The 20,125-nt window shown below is 43.6% G+C and overlaps 1 protein-coding gene across 1 annotated transcript in view; it reads right to left on the bottom strand.

Annotated features, from left to right (window-relative positions):
* DISC1 (DISC1 scaffold protein) overlaps positions 1 to 20,125 on the bottom strand; it is a 344,543-nt gene that overhangs the window by 196,411 nt on the left and 128,007 nt on the right. Inside the window, exon 7 of the mRNA XM_077813412.1 lies at positions 16,492 to 16,546. Within this exon, the coding sequence (XP_077669538.1) occupies positions 16,492 to 16,546 (55 nt within the window). The remainder of the gene's footprint in view (positions 1 to 16,491; positions 16,547 to 20,125) is intronic.

Below are 20,125 nucleotides of genomic sequence, written 5' to 3'. Positions count from 1 at the left end.
TATTTCTAGTCACTGCTGTACATAATTTAATTTCTCCCAATCTCCAGATAGTCCACTTTATTTTCTTGTCTGTATTCCATCTAATTTATCCAATAATTTTCTTGTGATGCTGAGGAACTATAACAGGTGGGAACATGTGCAGTGACCCAGGCCTCAGCTCGGCTTTGCCTACTGTGAGGAGAGGCAGAGGCAAACCAACACAATGGAGATAATAAAGTTTAAAATTTAAGGTTAAGGAAAAAAACAGAAATTTGTCAGGAACAATATTTTGTATTATATTATTACTCTATTATTTATATTATATTAAAATCCAGTACTCGCTTAGGAAAATAATAAAACCTAAGTTACCACCACAATAAAAGACATTTTTCAACACCACGCTGTGTCACTCCAAGAGGTAATCAACTCCTCCTCTCCCTGGCTGCAAAGTCCTGCTTCACCCCAGTTGTCCCACCTTCACCATTCTCCGACTTATGATGCTCCTTTGCTTCAACTCTGTGATGACCACACCTAGGGTTGCCAACCCTCCCAGAATCTAAATTGATCTCCTAACTACTGAAACCAATCTGGTGGCTATTGAAACCAAACTGGTAGATTTTAATAGGCCGCTAAAAGTCTGGTTGGCAGCACAGTGGGGATAAGGCAGGCTCCCTACCTGCCATGGCTCTGCACGGCTCCCGGAAGCATTCGGCACACCCCTCTGGCTACTAGGTGTAAGGGCAGCCAGGCAGCTCTGCGCACTGCCCCTTCCCCAAGCGCCGACTCAGCAGCTCACATTGGCCGGGAACCGGAGGGGGGCCTGCAGGCATGGGCAGCGCACAGAGCTGCCTGGCCACCCCTGAGCCTAGGAGCCGGAAACGCCGGTTGCTTCCAGGAGCCGCCCGAGGTAAGCACCACCCGGCCGGAGCCCACACCCCGAACTATTTCCCACACCCCAACCCCCTGCCCCAGCCCTGAGCCCTCTCCTGCACCCAAACTCCCTCCCATAGCTCTGACCCTGCATCCCCTTCTGCACCCCAACCCCCTACCCCAGGCTCAGCCCAGAGGCCCCCCCCCCGAATCCCTCGGCCCCATCCCATAATCCCTCCTGCACCCCAACCCCCTGCCCCAGCCCTGTGAAAGTGAGTGAGGGTGAGGGAGAGTGAGTGTCGGAGGGAGAGGGGTGGAGTGGGCAGGGCCTTGGGGAAGGAGCAGGGAAGGGTCCGCTGAAAGGGTGTTTGGGTGAGGAGGAGCATGTGGTTTGGATATCCCTTAGGGGAGGATCTATTAATAGAGAATCTCTATGTCCTAGTGAGGACGAGAGGCTGGAAAACAATAAAATACAGGCAGGGCCTGATCAGAAACAATCAAATAAAAAAAGAGTCCCATTCAATTACATCGTGTAATGGCAGACAGCTAAAAGGAGACAAGTTTTTAAAATGCTTATATACCAATGCTATTCTAAATAATAAAATGGGAGAACTAGAGTGCCTTGTATTAAATGAGGATATTGGCATAATGGGCATCACAGAAACTTGGTGGAATAACGGTAAATCAATGGGATACAGTAATACAGTGGTTCCCAAACTTTAACAGCCCGCAAACCCCTTTCACTAAATTGTAAAATCTTGTGAACCCCCTCCTAAAAATGAATATTTCCACAGATTTAAGTTTAAATTTCCTCCGCACTCTGCACTCCATGGGACTCCTGCTGCTAGACCCCATTGATCGCCCCAGCCAACTGAGCTCCGGCTGCACATCCCGCTGGCCACCGGGGCTCGGGCTGCCAGCCCCAACTGCCAGGCCCCGCTCTCCCTGGGGCTCAGGCTGTCTGCCCTGCAACCAGTTCCCATCTGCTGCCTCCAGTGCCCAGGGTTCTCTGGCCACCATTAGTGACATTTTTCCGGTGAACCCCCTGTACCGTTCTGCGAACCCTCAGAGGTTTGCAAACCCCAGTTTGGGAACCACTGCAGTAACACCAGGGTACAAAATATATCGGAAGGACAGAACAGGTCATGCTGGTGGGGGTGCTTTCATTATATGTGAAACAAAGCGTAGAATCAAATGAAGTAAAAATCGTAAATGAATCAAACTGTACCACAGAATCTCTGTGGATAGAAATTCCATGCTCTAATAATAAGAATATAGCGGTAGGGATATATTACCGACCATCTGACGAGGATGGGGATAGTGATTGTGAAATGCTCAGAGAGATTAGAGAGGCTATTAAAATAAAAAACTCAATAATAATAATGGGGAGATTTCAGTTATCCCCATATTGACTGGGTACATGTCACCTCAAGACAGGATGCAGAGATAAAGTTTCTTGACACCTTAAATGACTGCTTTTTGGAGCAGCTGGTCCTGGAACCCATCAGAGGACAGGCAATTCTTGATTTAGTCCTAAGTGGAGCACGGGATCTGGTCCAGGAGGTGAATATAGTTGGACCGCTTCGTAATAGTGACCATAATATAATTAGATTTAATATCCCTGTGGCAGGAAAAACACCACAGCAACCCGACACTGTAGCATTTAATTTCAGAAAGGGGAACTACACAAAAATGAGCTCAACTTAAATGTATACCCCAAATTAAAAAACATAGTAAGAGAACCAAAAAAGAGCTACCGTAGCTAAACAACAAAGTAAAAGAAGCAATGAGAGGCAAAAAGGCATCCTTTAAAAAGTGGACATTAAATCCCAGTGACAAAAATAGAAAGGAGCATAAACACTGGCAAATGAAACGTAAAAATACAATTAGGAAGGCCAAAAAAGAATTTGAGGAACAATTAGCCAAAGACTCAAAAAGTAATAGCACATTTTTTTAAGTACATCAGAAGCAGGAACCCTGCTAAACAACCAGTGAGGCCACTGGACGATCGAGGTGCTAAAGGAGCACTCCAGGACAATAAGGCCATTGCGGAGAAACTAAATGAATTATTTGCATTGCTCTTTACGGCTGAGGATGCGAGGGAGATTCCCAAACCTGGGCCATTCCTTTTAGGTGACAGAGCTGAGGAACTGTCCCAGGTTGAGGTATCATTAGAGGAAGTTTTGGAACAAACTGATAAATTAAACAGCAATAAGTCACCAGGACCAGATGGTATTCACCCAAGAGTTCTGAAGGAACTCAAAAGTGAAATTACAGAACTACTAACTGTAGTCTGTAACCTATCATTTAAATCAGCTTCTGTACCAGATGGCTGGAGGATAGCTAATGTGACGCCAATTTTTAAAAAGGGCTCCAGAGGTGATCCCGGCAATTATAGGCCTGTAAGCCTGACTTCAGTACAGGGCAAACTGGTTGAAACTGTAATAAAGAACAATATTGTCCGCCATATAGATGAACATAATTTGTTGAGGAAGAGTCAACATGGTTTTAGTAAGGGGAAAATCGTGCCTCACCAATCTACTAGAATTCTTTGAGGGGGTCAACAAGCATGTGGAACAAGGGGATCCAGTGGATATAGTGTACTTAGATTTTCAGAAAGCCTTTGACAAGGTCCCTCACCAAAGGCTCTTAAGCAAAGTAAGCTACCACGAGATAAAAGGGAAGGTGCTCTCATAGATTGGTAACTGGTTAAAAGACAGGAAACAAAGGGTAAGGTATAAATGGCCAATTTTCAGAATGGAGAGAGGTAAATAGTGGTGTCCCTCAGGGGTCTATTCTGGGACCAGTCCTATTCAACATATTCATAAATGATCTGGAAAAAGGGGTAAACAGTGAGGTGGCAAAATTTGCAGATGATACAAAATAACTAAAGATAGTTAAGACCCAGGCAGAGTGTGAAAAGCTACAAAAGCATTTCTCAAAACTAGGTGATTGGGCAACAAAATGGCAGATGAAATTTAATGTTGATAAATGTAAAGTAATGCACATTGGAAAGCATAATCCCAACTATACATATAAAATGATGGGGTCTAAATTAGCTGTTACCACTCAAGAAAGAGATCTTGGAGTCATTGTGGATAGTTCTCTGAAACCATCCACTCAATGTTCAGTGGCAGTCAAAAAAGAGAACAGAATGCTGGGAATAATTAAGATGAGGATAGAAAATAGGACAGAAAATATCATGTTGCCTCTATATAAATCCATGGTATGCCCACACCTTGAATACTGTGTGCAGATGTGATCATCCCATCTCAAAAAAGATATATTGGAATTGGAAAAGGTTCAGAAAAGGGCAACAAAAATTATTAGGGGTATGGAACGGCTTCCATATGAGGAGAGATTAATAAGACTGGGACTTTCCAGCTTGGAAAAGAGACAGCTAAGGGGAGATATGATCGATATAAAATCATGACTGATGTAGAGAAAGTAGATAAGGAAATGTTTACTGCTTCTCATAACACAAGAACTAGGGGTCACCAAATGAAATTAATTGGCAGCAGGTTTAAAATAAAGAAAAGGAAGTATTTCTTCACACAATGCACAGTCAACCTATGGAACTCCTTGCCAGAGGATGTTGTGAAGGTCAATACCATAACTGGGTTCAAAAAAGAACTAGATAAATTCATGGAGGATAGGTCCATCAATGGCCATTTGCCAGGACGGGCAGGAATGGTGTCCCTAGCTTCTGTTTGCCGGAAGCTGGGAATGAGCGACAGGGGATGGATCACTTGATGATTACCTGTTCTTTTCATTCCCTCTGGGGCACCTGACACTGGCCACTGTCGGAAGACAGGATACTGGGCTAGATGGACCTTTGGTCTGACCCAGTAGGGCCATTCTTATGTTCTTATGTTTTTGTGCGATTAGACAGTTGGCAACCCTAACCACAGTTCTTTCCAGCCCTTTCTTAGGGCTTGATCCGAAGACTCCTTTCCATCCGCAAACAACAGCTCCTCACCCAGAGGGCCACACTCATTCCCCAGACACCCAAACTGTATTTCCTCTGTCAATGTCCTAATGGTCCACCTCACCGGTCATATGCTCTGTGCTTTGCACATGGCCATTCATGGTCCAGCTTCCTCAGCAAAATCCATTTTTACCCAATGCTGCATCTTATCACCTCCATTTTTATGAACCACCTTCCAACTGCCCATTCGGGCAGATTCTGAGCCCCCCCTTTCTCTGGCTGTCTCTTCCCCCAGGATAGCATTCTGAACTGCTGCACCACAGCTAGGCCAGGGTTACTACAAATGTACCAGAAGAAACTGGGAGCCATTTTCTTTCTCAACTCTCCAAAATAAATCAATTTTTTTAATGATTTCTGTCAAAGTGGTGCTCTCTCTCTATGGGCACAGGATGGCTCAGGGGATTGGTAATTACATAAGGAATCTTTCCTCTCTAGGAAGTGTGAATATGTCCAATGCTAGTATGAACTTAAAGTCATTACCATCAGACGGCTGTTTGGTAATTATGTGAAAAACAGTGTGTCCACATCACAACCTACACTGTCAGACTGGTGCTTATTGGCAGCCTTATTAACACCCTAAGTAGAGAAGCCATGGGCTGAATGGAGGCTTAACCTACATCTAGAGATGGTCCCTCTAGACCAGGACAGAAGCTTGCGGATTAGGCTCTGCAAGTACCTGTGCCATATCTGTTCTGTGGATAAATTCTGGACTTTAATCATCAGGGATGTCAAACGATATCTTTCAACAAAACTAAATGAAAGAGATAGGGGAACAAACGACTAACTTAACTTTCTTTAGCTAATCATATTACTGCTATTTTACACTAGTTATATTCTAAATAAACTCAGCATTCCTTTTGCTATCTCCATAGTGGCTACCATTATTCATTACGATAACTTGTCCAGCTACAAAAGAAAGCCTTTTCCATACGTAATAAAAATCCTGAAGATTCAAAAATCCAGCAACCTTCTCCTCTTTCTCTGATTTGCCTGATTCAAACAGCTCATGTGATCCCAACTCTATTTCCCAACCTTCCATTGCTCTCATTGACCAACACAGTATACATCAGTCATACCTAGTGATGTAAGTCAAGGACTAGGAGCTAGGAATCTCCTGAATTCTATTCCTAACTTTAATAATAAGTCTGTCCATGACCTTAGGGCAGTTACTTACAGCCATATCCTGTAGTCTTTACTCAAGAACTCCCACTGAAGTCAATGGAAGTAAGGATTTAGAATTTTGCTCTTACCCCTTCTGCCAATTTCCTCATCTGTATAACGGGTACAAAATATTTATTTACCTATCTCATAGGCTGTTAAGAGGTTTACCTACAGAGGTTAATGTTTGTAAAGTGTTCTGAAGATGAAAAAAAGCCAAATAGTACTATCCTTATACCACTGGATATTAGGAGCCCAATCCCATATTCCTCACATAGACAAGTCTCACAAGTCAAAGGGAGTTTGGACTGTGTAAAAGATATGGAACCAGACCATGTGTGACTTCATATTTAATGCAGCTTTTGGGTTTATATTACAATACATCATTGATGGGGTTTTAAAAAAAATATTCTTTGTGTTTTTCATGTATAGGTTTCCAAGGAGCTTTAGAGCAACTAGAAAATACCTAAATTTAGGGCCTAAACGTGCAAATCCTTATTCAGTAATCCTTACTCAGCCAAGCAGTCCCAGTGCAACAACTGGGGCCCAGGCAAGAAAGGAGTCTTAGGATCAAGCCCTAAGAAAGAAAATACTGACAACAACATTTGCATAGTAACATCCTTTTACATCTTTTCCATGTGTGATATGTTAATCTACAGTGGCAGGAATGCGGTGGGGAATGTGGGCTAGAACACTAAAATTAACACATTCTTTCAAAAGTGGGATGCAGTCTTCAGCATTCACTGTAACAATTGCTTAGAAAAACAGGGAGATGGAAACTCTGTTCAGTGTCTGAAACAAAGGGCAGCACTCTGTCAACACCATACATCCAAGTACAATAATGCACTTCAGCATTACTGCTTGTTATTGTCTCAAGTCCTGTATTACTTCTCAAGGGAAGGGAATGGGTGGAGGAGTGTTCACTTTATTAACATGTAGTGTGTGGCTTTTGCCACCTCAACTCAAAAATGATGTAGTAGAAACAGAAAAGGTAGAAAAAGCCAATGTAAATATTAGAGGCACAGGAGGCTGGAAGACAGCGATCATCAGCGAGAGATTTACTTAGAGAGACGACTAGGAGGAGATATGATAAAAGTATATAAAAAAGAAATAACGAGTTGGAGAAGGGCAATATTGTGCTTCCTATTTATCCTCTAAATAAACAAACAATAATGAGGGAATGCAATGAAATTTTTTTAAATATTTTATCTATTTAACATTTACTATTTTAAGAAACATATATAATCTGTGGAATTCACTACCATATGTTAAACTAAGTAATTCTTGTGACAGATGAGTGATCTAGGAAGCATGGAAACTCCAAAAAGTTATTAGATTCAGATGTGCCAGATGCTAGCCGCTGGGATTAATAATACACTTTTGTATCTGTAAATGTTATATGTATCTTTGTGAACTATGGACAGTATTCTAACTCCATGGGGCAAGGTTACTGAGCTTCACCCAGGAACTAAAATCAATGGGATGTGATTATTGCAGATCCTGAGACAGGTAAACAACTTCAGAGAAGTACCATCCTATGCAGTTAATTGCATATACTAGTTCAGACTGAATTCAAGATACCCAGGAGACAAGAAATAGCTGAGAGGACCCTCATTTTGATTTAAAAAATGTCATGAGTTTGTAACCAAGAGGGCAAAATCCTGCTGGAAGGGTTTGAAGGACTAGAACCTGCCAGGGTCTCATTGTAGAAGATAAAAAGAAAAGGAGTACTTGTGGCACCTTAGAGACTAACCAATTTATTTGAGCATAAGCTTTCGTGAGCTACTGCTCACTTCATCGGATGCATACTGTATTTTCCACAGTATGCATCCGATGAAGTGAGCTGTAGCTCACGAAAGCTCATGCTCAAATAAATTGGTTAGTCTCTAAGATGCCACAAGTCCTCCTTTTCTTTTTGCGAATACAGACTAACATGGCTGTTACTCTGAAACCTGTCATTGTAGAAGATAGTAAACTTAGTATGCATGTACACTCTTTATTGTTTTATTTTATATTAAATGTTACTGTCCTAAAATAAATGTATTGTGCTCTGTGAAAGCTGGCTGGTCACTAGCAACCCTGACATTGCCCCTGAGAGAGAGCAAACGGCAGGTGCTGGTCCCTTGTGAATTGCTAGGAGGCCACAAACAAACTGCTGATCTGAAGGGAGAAGGATGCAGGTCCCCGCCCACAGAGAGGTGATAGCTAAAGGCTTGAGACCTAAAGTAGTAGCTGTTAGCAGATCATAGAGAGGGCAAAAATTCAGTTAACCTGGAGTTATGACAATTTTAATAGAGAGACAAGTAGGGTGAGGTAATAGCTTTTATTGGACCAACTTCTGCTGGTGAGGCCTTGTCTACACTACACAGTTTTGTCGACAAAACAGTGGATGCATGCACACTGCGATGCGACTTTTGGCGGCAAAAATGCCCTGTTTTGGCGATGAAATAAAACCATCCTGATGAGACAGAAGGCTTTTGGTGCAAAATGTCTGTCGACAAAGTGCCAGAGTAGAGACCACGCTTGATTTTATTGCTTTAATTGGCCTCCAGGAGGTGTTCCACAATGCCCATCTGGTCAGAAGTTTGAATTCCACTGTCCTGCAGCCAGGTAAACAACTATCCACCTCTCCCCATTAGAAGCCCCGGGAATTTTTGAAGTTCCATTTCCTGTTTGCTCGGCATGGAGAGGTCTCAGCGCATCTTCCCAGGTAACCATTGCAGCTTATCACAGCAAACACTCTCCCGCTTGGACCACTGTGGAGCTGCTGAAGCTGCTCAGTATATGGGGAGATGAGGCTGTGCAGTGTAGGAATTTTGATACCTACAGGCAGATTTCTCGAGGCTTGTGTGAAAAGGGCTGTGATCAGGATGCGCAGCAGTGCAGAGTGAAGATAAAGGAGCTGAGGCAGGCGTACCATAAGGCGAGGGAGGCAAATCATCGCTCCGGTGCTGCACCTAAGACCTGCCAGTTCTATAAGGAGCTGAATGCTATACTCAGTGGTGACCCCACCTCCTCCACCAAGAGCCCCGTGCATACTTCAGCAGGCCTGAAAGCAGCAGAAAGAGGACCTAAACCAGAGGACTAAGTCATTGATGAAGAGGTGGGGTTAGAATGACGATGTGGAGCTCCTGCCGGGGTCGCCCAGTGGGAAAGGCAGCCAAGAACTGTTCACCACTCCGGAGGTGTCTAGCCAGTCTCAGCAGTTGCTCTCTGGCGAGCAAGAAGCAGGAGAGGAGATGTCTGGTAAGCGGCTGCGGTTTGTGTAGTGCAGAGGTGGGTTCAGGGTATAGAAATGTACAAGGCTGGCTGTATTTCTGTATGCTAGACATTCCCCGGTACAGCTAATAAGTACAGCAGAACAAGGTGTTGATGCACGCCAAGATCTCACCGGAATCCTCCAGAGAGATCTCTAGGAAAGTTTCCTAGAGGTAATTGGTAATCCTCTGCCGAAGGTTCCTTGGCAGAGCTGCTTTGTTCTTTCCCCCATTGTAGGAAATGTCCCGCGCCATTCAGCAATCACTTGTGCAGGAACCAAAGCAGCACACAGCGTTGGGTAAAATCTGTTTCTGACCTGTTTTATGTAATGTCCATCTTGGAGTTGTAAAAGGACAGCTAAGCCTCCATCTTGGATACCCTTCTCCTCAGATGATTTAGTGCCCTTTCAGCCTTTTTGAAATCAAGGAGGGGAAAGGTCAGGGCAGCTAGACTCATGTCACAGCCATAATTTGCCTAGCAAATGCAGGTTATTTAGTGAGTAGCACGCCTGTCACTCAGGGCTGTCCATCTGAGTGACAGCCAGGGTCCCACACAGTTCAGCTAGCTGCGAGGAGCCCCAGAGGGACTTGGACTCATAGTGTAAGCGGGGGAATAGTCCCACTCTTGTGAGGAACTTTCCTGGCTTCTGCACTACCAAGGTGAAGAGGGCTAGCGAAAGGGTCTGAATCCTTGCTCCCACTTCCTTTACCCAATGGCCTCCCTGCCCTTGAGGACTCCCCTTCCACTCTCCTGTCTGGCAGAGTCCTCCTAACCCCAACAAGGCTGGGCCCAGGATTCCTGGGGGGCTCGACCCCCAACCCTGCTGTGGTCACCTAGGACAGGGGCTAAGGTGTCCCCATTCAGGGGTACTCTCTCTGCAATGGGCACTTCCCTGACCCACTGACCATTACATACAATGTAAAGCAAATTCAAGTTATTTAATCAACAATTAATTTTAAAAAAAATATGGAAAAATGGGAAAGGTTAAAGGAAACACATCTACCCGCTCTGTGGCAGGGAACATCACAAACAGTGTCTCTGGAATGTCAGGGCAGTTCACAGTCTGTTCCTTGTAAGTCCCAGGCCTTCTTCTCAGGCCCTGGCTGTGCTGTAGGGATGCTGTGGGTTGGACACTTGCTCTGGTGGCGGCCACACGCTCTCAGGCTCTAAGTGGTAGGACCCTTCTTCCCAGTGTCGCCCTCGCCCTGTCAGGGTTATGATCCAAGCCTGGCCTACAGAGCCTCTTGGCTGAGGCGTCTCCCTGTGCTGGGCCTGCTGCCCAGGGTCTCCCTCGCTCTCCCCAGCTGCTCACCGCACCCAGCTCCAGACTGCTCCAGCCCCAGCTCCACCACTCTGTCTCTGCACTGCTGCTGCTGCTCTGCCTCCAGCTCCCTGGGCTGCTTCTTTGACCCCTCTGCCTCTGGTTGCTGCCGCTCTGCTCCCAGGACAGGTCTGCTCTCTCTGGGCTGCTTTTCTGGTCCCCCTGGATCTGGCACAGCTCTGCTCCCCAGCTTAGTTTGGGCCCCAGCTTTCTCCTTAGCTTGGCCCCACTCTGTCTGACCCAGGCAATTCCAGCTCACATGGAGGACGGGACCTCCCTGGCCTCCTGACTCCCTGATTAGCCTGCCCACCCGGTCATTCAGGCTGACCCGGAGCATTGGCCTCTCCCCATTGTTCCTGGGGGCGGTCAGTCTCAGGGTCCTGATTCCCCATCGACCCTTCCCCCTTTTTAGTACTGGGAGCTAGCAACTAAAACACCCCCACTGAATGTTAGTAAGGGGGCAACAGTCCCCTTACAATAGGACTTTGGATTCTTGGTCTCTATTAACATACTTGCACTCAACTGCTACACACTATTAGTGAGCACATACTTGCACTGGACTACAAGGTCAAGCAGAGACTGCGTGGGCAAGCACTGAAGTCCTATCTGAGGGAGAAGATCTGCCCAAGAGGGAGACCACCTGCCCAAAGGACCTGTCCAGAGGGAGAAAAATACCCAGTTCCTGAGTTCCTGTTTGGTGTCCAGCGCCCCTGATTTTCACCACTGTCCCTGTCGGTATCCTGAGTTTTTGTCATTGTGTCCCTGTCTTCAGGATATGGTATTGTAATACCCATTGTGGTTTTCCTCTGCTTTACATCCATAGGTTAAGGGGGTTTAAAGGCTCTGAGCTTCATGCTCTGGTAACTGTTAACAACCGAGTGCGTCTTGCTTATGTAGTTTGTTGTCTGAAGAGGGTCCTTGTCTAGTTTACAGACTAGTGGCATAATAAATATTTGTGATTTACATCTTATTCTACCTCTGTCTTAATAAATCACCCAATGATAGATGCGGAAGGGGGTGGGATCTGCAGACAGCCCATCTTCTGATCTGTGTAGACCACAGTTAAACTGTTTTGGGCTAACAACAGGGGAGCAGCATAGGGACCATGGTGGAAGCCACAGCATGTAGTAGATGTACCCTCACTTCCCTGCTTACCCTCAGCAGTGAGATATCTATTATAATGACCCCCTGCTGTGGAAAAGTGTGGAAGAATTTTAGAATTTTTTCCCTAATCAGGTGCACCGCAACCCTTGCAGAGTGCTCTTTTCCATCAAGTAGTGCCCCCTCCCCTCCCCCAACCCAGCTAACACTCACCATGCTTTGGGTGTTGGCTGGGATGTGTGCTTGCCAAGGGTCAATGAGAAAGCGATGTTATGTAACCAGAGGTGTATTTTACTGAAATGTTTCAATACCGTGTGTGAACTTAACTATCATGCTCCTGTGCATTGTTCTTTGTGCTTCAGCAGATGTGGCCTTGCGGAACACCCTACACACATTGGCCAAGTATCTCCGCCAGATAAGAAAGTGCCCAAGACCGAGCAAAGAAGACACGTTCGGGGAGGTACTGAACTTCTCCAGTGAAGAGAAAAGGGAACTCAAGGAGTGGAGGGAAGCCGAAAGGCAGGACAGAAAAGAAAATCAGGCGTCTGTTAAGGACACTACTGAGCGGATGATTAAAGTAATGGAGGAGCAAATGCAGATGCTCCAAACTGAGCAGATGCATGCCTGCCCTCCCCTGCAGCAGATTCAAAACTCTTTTCTGTGCCCCCCCCCAAACACCGCCCGCACAGTCCTTTCCGCTTTCTGGGACTTCTCAGTTTCCCCTTCACTCCACCCCTTTGGACAATTTTCAAAAGGATAGCTGGACCTACACACAGCTCTGAAAGTTTGCCCTTCCCTGGTACCTCCTTTCCCACCAAGCCTCTTTTGTGTGCTTGCATGTTATTTCCTGTGCATGTTGTTTCTTGTGTGTAAGTGTGGGTGTTGTTTCTTGTGCAATAAAAGCAAAGTTTTTGAACGGTAACTCATCTTTATTTGTTTCCTACAAATTGAGATAGCAGGCACTACCAATACATATGCAGGCAGTTTAATCATTTGCTTACTGGAATGTAAGGCCCCAAATGTCACCATTGCTTCCTAGGAAAACTACATGTAATATACCATTGCAGCACCAATCACAGAGATATACGTTACTGGTTCTCATTTTCAAAGTGTTGCCTCAAGGCCTCCCTGATTCAAATTGCCCCCCTCTGACAGCCCTGGTATCTGGCTGCTCAAAATATGCAGCCAAACGGTCTGCCTCAACACTCTACCCCTGAGCAAACCTTTCACCCTTAGCTTCACAAAGATTATGCAATGTACAACACACAGCTATGACCATGGGAATATTATCATCATTGAGGTCTAACCTGCTATAAAGGCATTGTCACTGTGCCTTTGATCTGCCAAAGGCACATTCCACTGTCACCCGGCACCTACTCAGACTGTTGTTGAACCACTCGTTACTTGCTGTGCAGTTTTTCCATGTAAGGTTTCATGAGCCATGACTGTAAGGGGTACACCAGGTCTCCCAGGATCACTATGGGCATTTCAACGTTTCCCCCTGTAATCTTCTGGTCTGGAGAGAAAGTCCCCACTTGTAGCTTTCTATACAGGCCGGTGTTCCTGAAGATGTGTGCATCATGTACATTCCTGACCATCCCGCGTTGATATCAGTGAAATGCCCAGTGATCCACAAGCACCTACAACACCATGGAGAAGTACCCCTTCCTATTGGTGTACTCCGTCGCAAGGTGGTCTGGTGTCAAAATTAGAATATGTGTGCCATCTATCATCCCTCCACAGTTAGGGAAACCCATTTCTGCAAAGCTGTCCACTATTTCATACACACATTTCTCAGAGTCATGGTCCTTCATAGCAAGATGCAACTAATTGCCCTGCACACTTGCATTAACGCAGCCCCAACAGTCGACTTCCCAACTCCAAATTGATTTGCGACTGACCAGTAGCAGTCTGAAGTTGCCAGCTTCCACACAGTGATTGACACGTGTTTCTCTACCAAAAAGGCAGCTCCCATTCTGGTGTCCTTGTGCCGCAGGGTTGGGGCGAGCTCAGCACACAATTCCAGGAAGGTGGCTTTCCGCATCCAAAAGTTCTGTAGTCATTGCTCGACATCCCAGATCTGCATGATGATACAATCCCACCATTCAGTGCTTGTTTCCCGAGCCCAAAAGCAACGGTCCACTGTCTGCAGCTGTTCCGTGAATGCCAAAAGCAATCTAAAGTTGCTCCTTTCCATATCACACAGCTATGTCAGACAACTCGGAGTTTCTTCAGTTAGAACTTTGTGATTAACTGCACTGCCATCCGTGATGTTTTAATGACAATTATCAGAACTGCGGGTTCCATCCCTTCCCACAAAGATGCTGGGGGCACAGCAAACAAGGGCCATTGAAATATGCTGCGAAAGAAAGCCAGAAGCCCATGGAATGCTGGGACAGAAAACAATGCATCATGGGACATTGAGCCTGGTCCCAAGATGCACCACGATCCACTCTGTCTTCCCACAAGACCTAGCAACAGAAGGTATCGAGCTGGACTGTGGACGTGCTCTGCCGACAGAGGGAACAAGCATGAACATGCAATACCGATTTTTATTATAGCGCTTTTTGAGTGTCGACAAAACTCTGTAGTGTAGACAAAGCCTGAAAGAGCCATCTTTCAAGCTCCAGATATGTTCTTCAGCCCTGTGGAGATTGGAAGCTTGTCTCTTTCACTAGCAGAAGTTGGTCCAATAAAAGATATTACCTAACCCATCTTGTCCCTCTCATAGTCTGGGACCAACACAGCTACAACAACATTGCAAACAACAATTTTACTAGTTTAACAAGGATTAGAATTTAAATATGAGTAAGAAGAACATCTGAAGTAACAGCAATGTTTCCCACAGCGTGTGATACACCTCCTATAAAGTTGCAATGAACTATCTGGATAAGGTGGAGAACAGACAGACCTCTCAATTGTTAATCAGGTTTCAGCTTTCATTTTAAAAAGTTTCCAGATGTTATGGTTGAAAGTAAACATTCAAAATGTGAAAAAAGTGTATCCAAATCAGTGATTTCTGCCTGAGATTGGAGAGAGCTTGAAGCAATAGTTCTGAGGTGTGAAATGACCCATTCATTTCAGTGGGTGTGCCCTCAGATGCCAATGACAACATCTTAAATGTCACCACTGTTAACTATATCACTGCTCATTAAACCATGTAAGAAAGGAAAGGAAATATCACCATATTATGAAGATCTACACCAGCATTTCCCCAAGTGTGGGTGGGGAAGGAATGCAGTGACATATAAATTAAGATAGGTTGCCATTTAATAACACAGGGCAGAGCTGTTGGGGAGCGACTGATTTCATTTTCCTTAAGTGTGGATTCAGCTTTCTAAAGTTTGGGAAAATGGTGAGATGCTGAGTTACACCATATTAGAGAGAGAGAGATGGACTTGCAATCTTTGTGTTTCAGAATATAAACCAAATATTGGCCAAAATCAGGAAGGAATTTCCCCTCATATTATATAGCATTGTGGAATTAAGCACATTAAGGCCATTTTAACTCTTCATCCAAAGCATTTCTCTGACAGCGACCAGAGATACTAATGGATCATTGATCCATTATAGCATAAGGAACCACTACATTCTTTCTAGTGACTGAAGGATATGGAAAACAAGAAACTGACAATCAGATTTAAGAAAGAGAGTAGCAGCAGTATCTCAGATGAAAGCAACAGTAGTAACCCAAAAGTTTCACACTCCTCCTATTCTTTATATTTATAGGGTTTGGAGGAATTACGGGAATAATTATGCCTTTGGTGAGAGGAGTACCAAAAACTTCCCACAAAAAAAAATAACAGTATAAGTATCTACATTTGTTAAATATTATAGGCCACAAATGCTAAAACAAATATTATGCATATACTTCATATACAAAGTATGTGCCAGTGAGCACAAACAGACTTATGCGCCTGCATATTTTGCATACACGAGCAAAACAGGCAAATGTATGTGCAAGTGAGTGCTTGCATGAGTAACAGCATATTTCCTGCACACAGTTACCAGTTTGTAGCCACAAATCAGTATTTTGTACATACTATTTAAGGCACTGACGTTTGAAAAGGAAGCCTCAAATCTATATGAGACAGTAACATTAGTCAGTGGGAGAATTTATATGCTTATATTTAAGCAACTGCATAAGTGTTTGCAGAATCAGGACCTAATGGAGATGATATAAATGAAAGTCAACAGGAGAAAATACAATTCTCAAGTCCATTAAGTGTCCTGGAAACTATGATGCACTATATGATTCTTTTTTTTTTTTTTTAGTATGTGCGAGTATATCTAAACTTTACCCAGCTGGGATGAAAATGTAATTCATTTATCGTAATTATCCTGGGCCTGATTCTGATTTCCATCTGCACTATTGTAAATCATGAGTAACATCGCGGAATTCAATGGAGTCACTCTGGATTTACACCAGTGAAACGAATATGAGAATATGGCTTTTTTCCTGAGAATGAAGACATTCAATTGTGACCAGATTTCACTTTCATTTCATAAAGCTGACAGTTCTTTTCTAAGCTGAGGCCAACAGATTGGTTTCTATTGTGAACATGAGCCAAGAAATACTACATTTAATGAACCATTCCACCTGCTTCCTTTGGCAGACACACTAACATTTTTTAATGCCTTGACCAGGTTTAGATTTCTTTTTAAAACAGATATTAAGAATATTTATATGTGAAACATATTCAGAAGAAATACCATACATTTGGCCTTTCAAAAGACAGAATATTATATTTAAAAAGTAATGCATTATCTTTGTTTCTTAAATGTACTGAAAAAATGATAGCCGATATGCACTTACTTTGGCAGTCGTTTCTTTAATGGACATGCTGAGTGACTGTTCTTTTTCCTGAAGGCTAGAAGGATTAAAAGAAAAGAAAAATGCTGATCTTCTTTACTAATCATGGTATGTTACACAATATATATTTTCATAAATAAGTACACAAAGGCTTTAAGATGATTCTTCCAAGCATAGAGGACCAATGTCAGAATAAAAATCATATTTCTCTAAAATCTTCATTTAGTCTCTGTTACTAACAACACTGTGCTGCAAGTTATTAGACCTGGAAGATTTTTTTTCTGTCTAGTTTACTTGTTCTCAACTGATCCTATTTGTTTACTTTTACACTTTATTCAGCATGGATAGTAAAACTAACCTACAATGTATTTCACCAATACATTTTCATGTACCACAAACCCAATAATAATATATATTATTTTAATAATTATTAACAGTAGTATTAATAATTTGTATTATTTGTACAGAAGTAGCACCTAGGAGCCCAAACAGCATCTGGAACAGCATTGCACTGTGTGAGACACTGCACAAATACATAACAAAAAGAGTCTCTGCCCTCAAAGAGCTTACAATATAGGTATTGCACTGTGTTCAGGTTTCCAGCACTGCTAGAGAATGTTTAAAATCCATCACCTGGTTTTCATTAAAAATTCACTTGAAAATATTTCCATTCATATTTGTTTTTGTAATTTCAAAAAACCTTACAAACAAAAGTTTTGCCCTGTACTACTCAATTATATGCTTAAGCTTTGCAGATACAACCCATGTCTGTGCACACAAATTAAGGTTTTTTGCATGCACAAAACAGACAATACTGCTAACACTGGATATTATTGAACACCCACTGAAAATATGAGCCTATATATACACAATATAAATACAAATTCAATTTATATATACAAAGTAAATACAAAAATTACTTTAAAAGAACGTTACAGTTGCAAAGTCAAACACTCAAAAGTTAGGAAACATCAAAATTAAGGTTGCTCATGCAACAACCTTCATTCACCCCTTTGTGTATGTGCATCACAAAACAGTTTTTGATTCCCATAATCACTGACTATTTTTTCCACAGGACCCCTGCCTTATTCAGTGCAGAGGCTGGATGGTCCTCAGAGAATGAATCAGAGCTGTGTAGTGAGTGAGGCTGTTATCTGTAGGAACAATGTCTCATTTGTTCCCAAGCTGGAAGCTGTGTCATGAATGAGGCAGAAAGGATGATTTTGTGGTTAAGGTAGCTGAAAGCCATTCTGGAGAATCAGATTTTACTCCTGCCTCTGCCACAGACTTCTGATGTGATGCTATGCAAGACCCTTAAAGCAAACTTTTCATAGCTGGCCATTGTGTTCCTAATTTTTTCTAGGAGCCCAGCTTGAGTCCCTGGGGTCTCTGATTTACAGAAGTACTGAGCACTTAAAGGCAATTAAAGTCAATGGGAGATATGCTATGAATAAATGAAATGCTATCAAATGGTATCAGAAAAATCAGGCCATGGGCATCTCATCAATTGGCCACCAAAATTAGTGTGTACTTTTGATATTATCTCTGTGCCTTAATTCTACATCTGTAAAACAGGCATAATACTGCATTACTTTACAGTGGTGTTGTGACAATAAATCAATTCATGTTTGTGAAGCACTCATGCTATAGTAGGTTTTTAGTAGTGGGTCGTAAATAAGGCATGGGTGACACAATGCACAAGAATAAAATGAAAAACTGAACTGATGCTTATTAATTGAGCACCGTCCATCTTGTGCACTGAATGAGGTGGGGGTCCTGTGGAAAAAATAGCATGTGATCATGGATTTATATACTGTATCATAATGCATATGCACAAAGGAACAAATTAAGTTGAACAGACAACCTTAATTCTGGCATTTACTAGCAGTTGAGTGCTGGACTTTGCAACCTTACCATTCTTTTAATGCAGTTTTCTTTGCATGTGATTTCTTAGGTTTAAAAAAAATGAACTGAAAAAACAGAAATTCGGTCATGTTGTTATTACTATTTATTATTTGAATTATTGAAGTGCCTACAAGCCATGTTTCCTTTAATTTTTCCCACCTATGTGTGGAATGAATTTTGTTATGTGCACCAAAATGGATGTGATGCGTTACACATCACCTCCATATCGGTGCACATAACAAAATTCATGTGTCGGGGCTGGGCTGAGGGTTTCAGAGTGTGGGAGGGGGCTCAGGGCTGTGGCTGAGGTGCGGAGGGATGAGGGCTCTGGCTGGGTGGTGTGGGCTCTGGGGTGGGGCCAGGGATGAGGAGCTCAGGGCTGGGACACGAGATTGGGGGAGTGAAGGCTCTGGCTGGAGGTGCGAGCTCTGGGGTGGGGCCAGGGATGAGCGGTTTGGTGTGCAGGCTGTCCCTGGGCTATGGCAGGGAGAGAGGATTCCCCCCAGCTCTCTCCCCCCACAGCAGCACCTGGGCTGGGGTGGGAAGGGTGACTCTCCCCGCCATGGCAGCTCTGGGGCTGGGACCACAAGATAGGCGCCTTTCCCACGGCCGCAGCAGGTCCAGGCTGGGGCTGGGCAGGGACCGGGGAGGAGCACCTCTCCCCCAGCTGCAGCAGGTACAGGGCAGGCTGGGTTCGGGCCGGAGGAGGAGTGCATCTTCCCCGGCTGCAGCATGTCATTTTAAAATTATATTTGTAGGAGTTTGCACTAACACATTAAACTTTGTTTTTGAGAGAACACCTCGTAGGCCTCAAAGGGCCTTCATAGTAGGTGGTGATAGTTCTATATATAGTGGTTCTATATATAGAAATGTATGGCTGGAAGGAACCTTGAGAAGCCCTCTAGTCCAGCCCCCAATGCTGAGGCAGGACCAAGTATACCTGAACCCTCCCATACAGGTGTTTGGCTAACCTGTTCTTAAAAATCTCCAATAACAGGGATGCCATAACTTCCTTTTGAAGCCTATTCTAGTGCTTAACTATCCTTACATCTAAAAAGTTTTTGCTAATATCTAACCTAAATCTCCCTTGCTGCAGATTAAGCCCATTACTTCCTGTCCTACCTTCAGTGAACATGGAGAACAACTAATCACCGTCCTTTTTGTAACAGCCCTTAACATTCTCGAAGATTGTTGTCAGGTCCCCCCCTCAGTCTTCTTTTCTCAAAATTAAACATGCCCAGTTTTTTTTAATCTCTCCTCACATGTCAGGTTTTCTAACTTCTTATCATTTTTGATGCTGTCCTCTGGACTCTCTCCAACTTATCTTTCTTAAAATGTGGGGCACAGAATTGGACACAATACTTTAGCAGAGGCCTCACTAGTGCTGAGTAGAGGACAACAATTACTCCTGGGTAACTGACACTTTGTTAATACATCCCAAAAGGATACTAGCCTTTTTCACAACTGAATTACGTTCAATTTGCGATCCACTATAACCCCACGATCCTTTTCAGCAGTACCTGTGGCTAGCCAGTAGCTCTCCATTTTGTTGTTGTGCATTTGATTTTTTCCTTCCTAAGTAGTATTTTGCACTTGTCTTTACAGAACTTCATTCGGTTGATTTCAGACCAAATAAGTAAATACCAACACAGTTACACTTCCACAATCTAAACTGCAAAGAGGGTTTCCAGTTTTTAATTTGTTTTTGGTGTTTGTGGACAAATTATGATTC

This window comes from Eretmochelys imbricata, chromosome 3 (genome assembly GCF_965152235.1).
Source record: "Eretmochelys imbricata isolate rEreImb1 chromosome 3, rEreImb1.hap1, whole genome shotgun sequence".
Lineage (NCBI taxonomy): Eukaryota > Metazoa > Chordata > Testudines > Cheloniidae > Eretmochelys > Eretmochelys imbricata.
The sequence above is the reverse complement of the archived record's forward strand: the minus strand, read 5'-3'. Positions and strand labels throughout refer to the sequence as shown.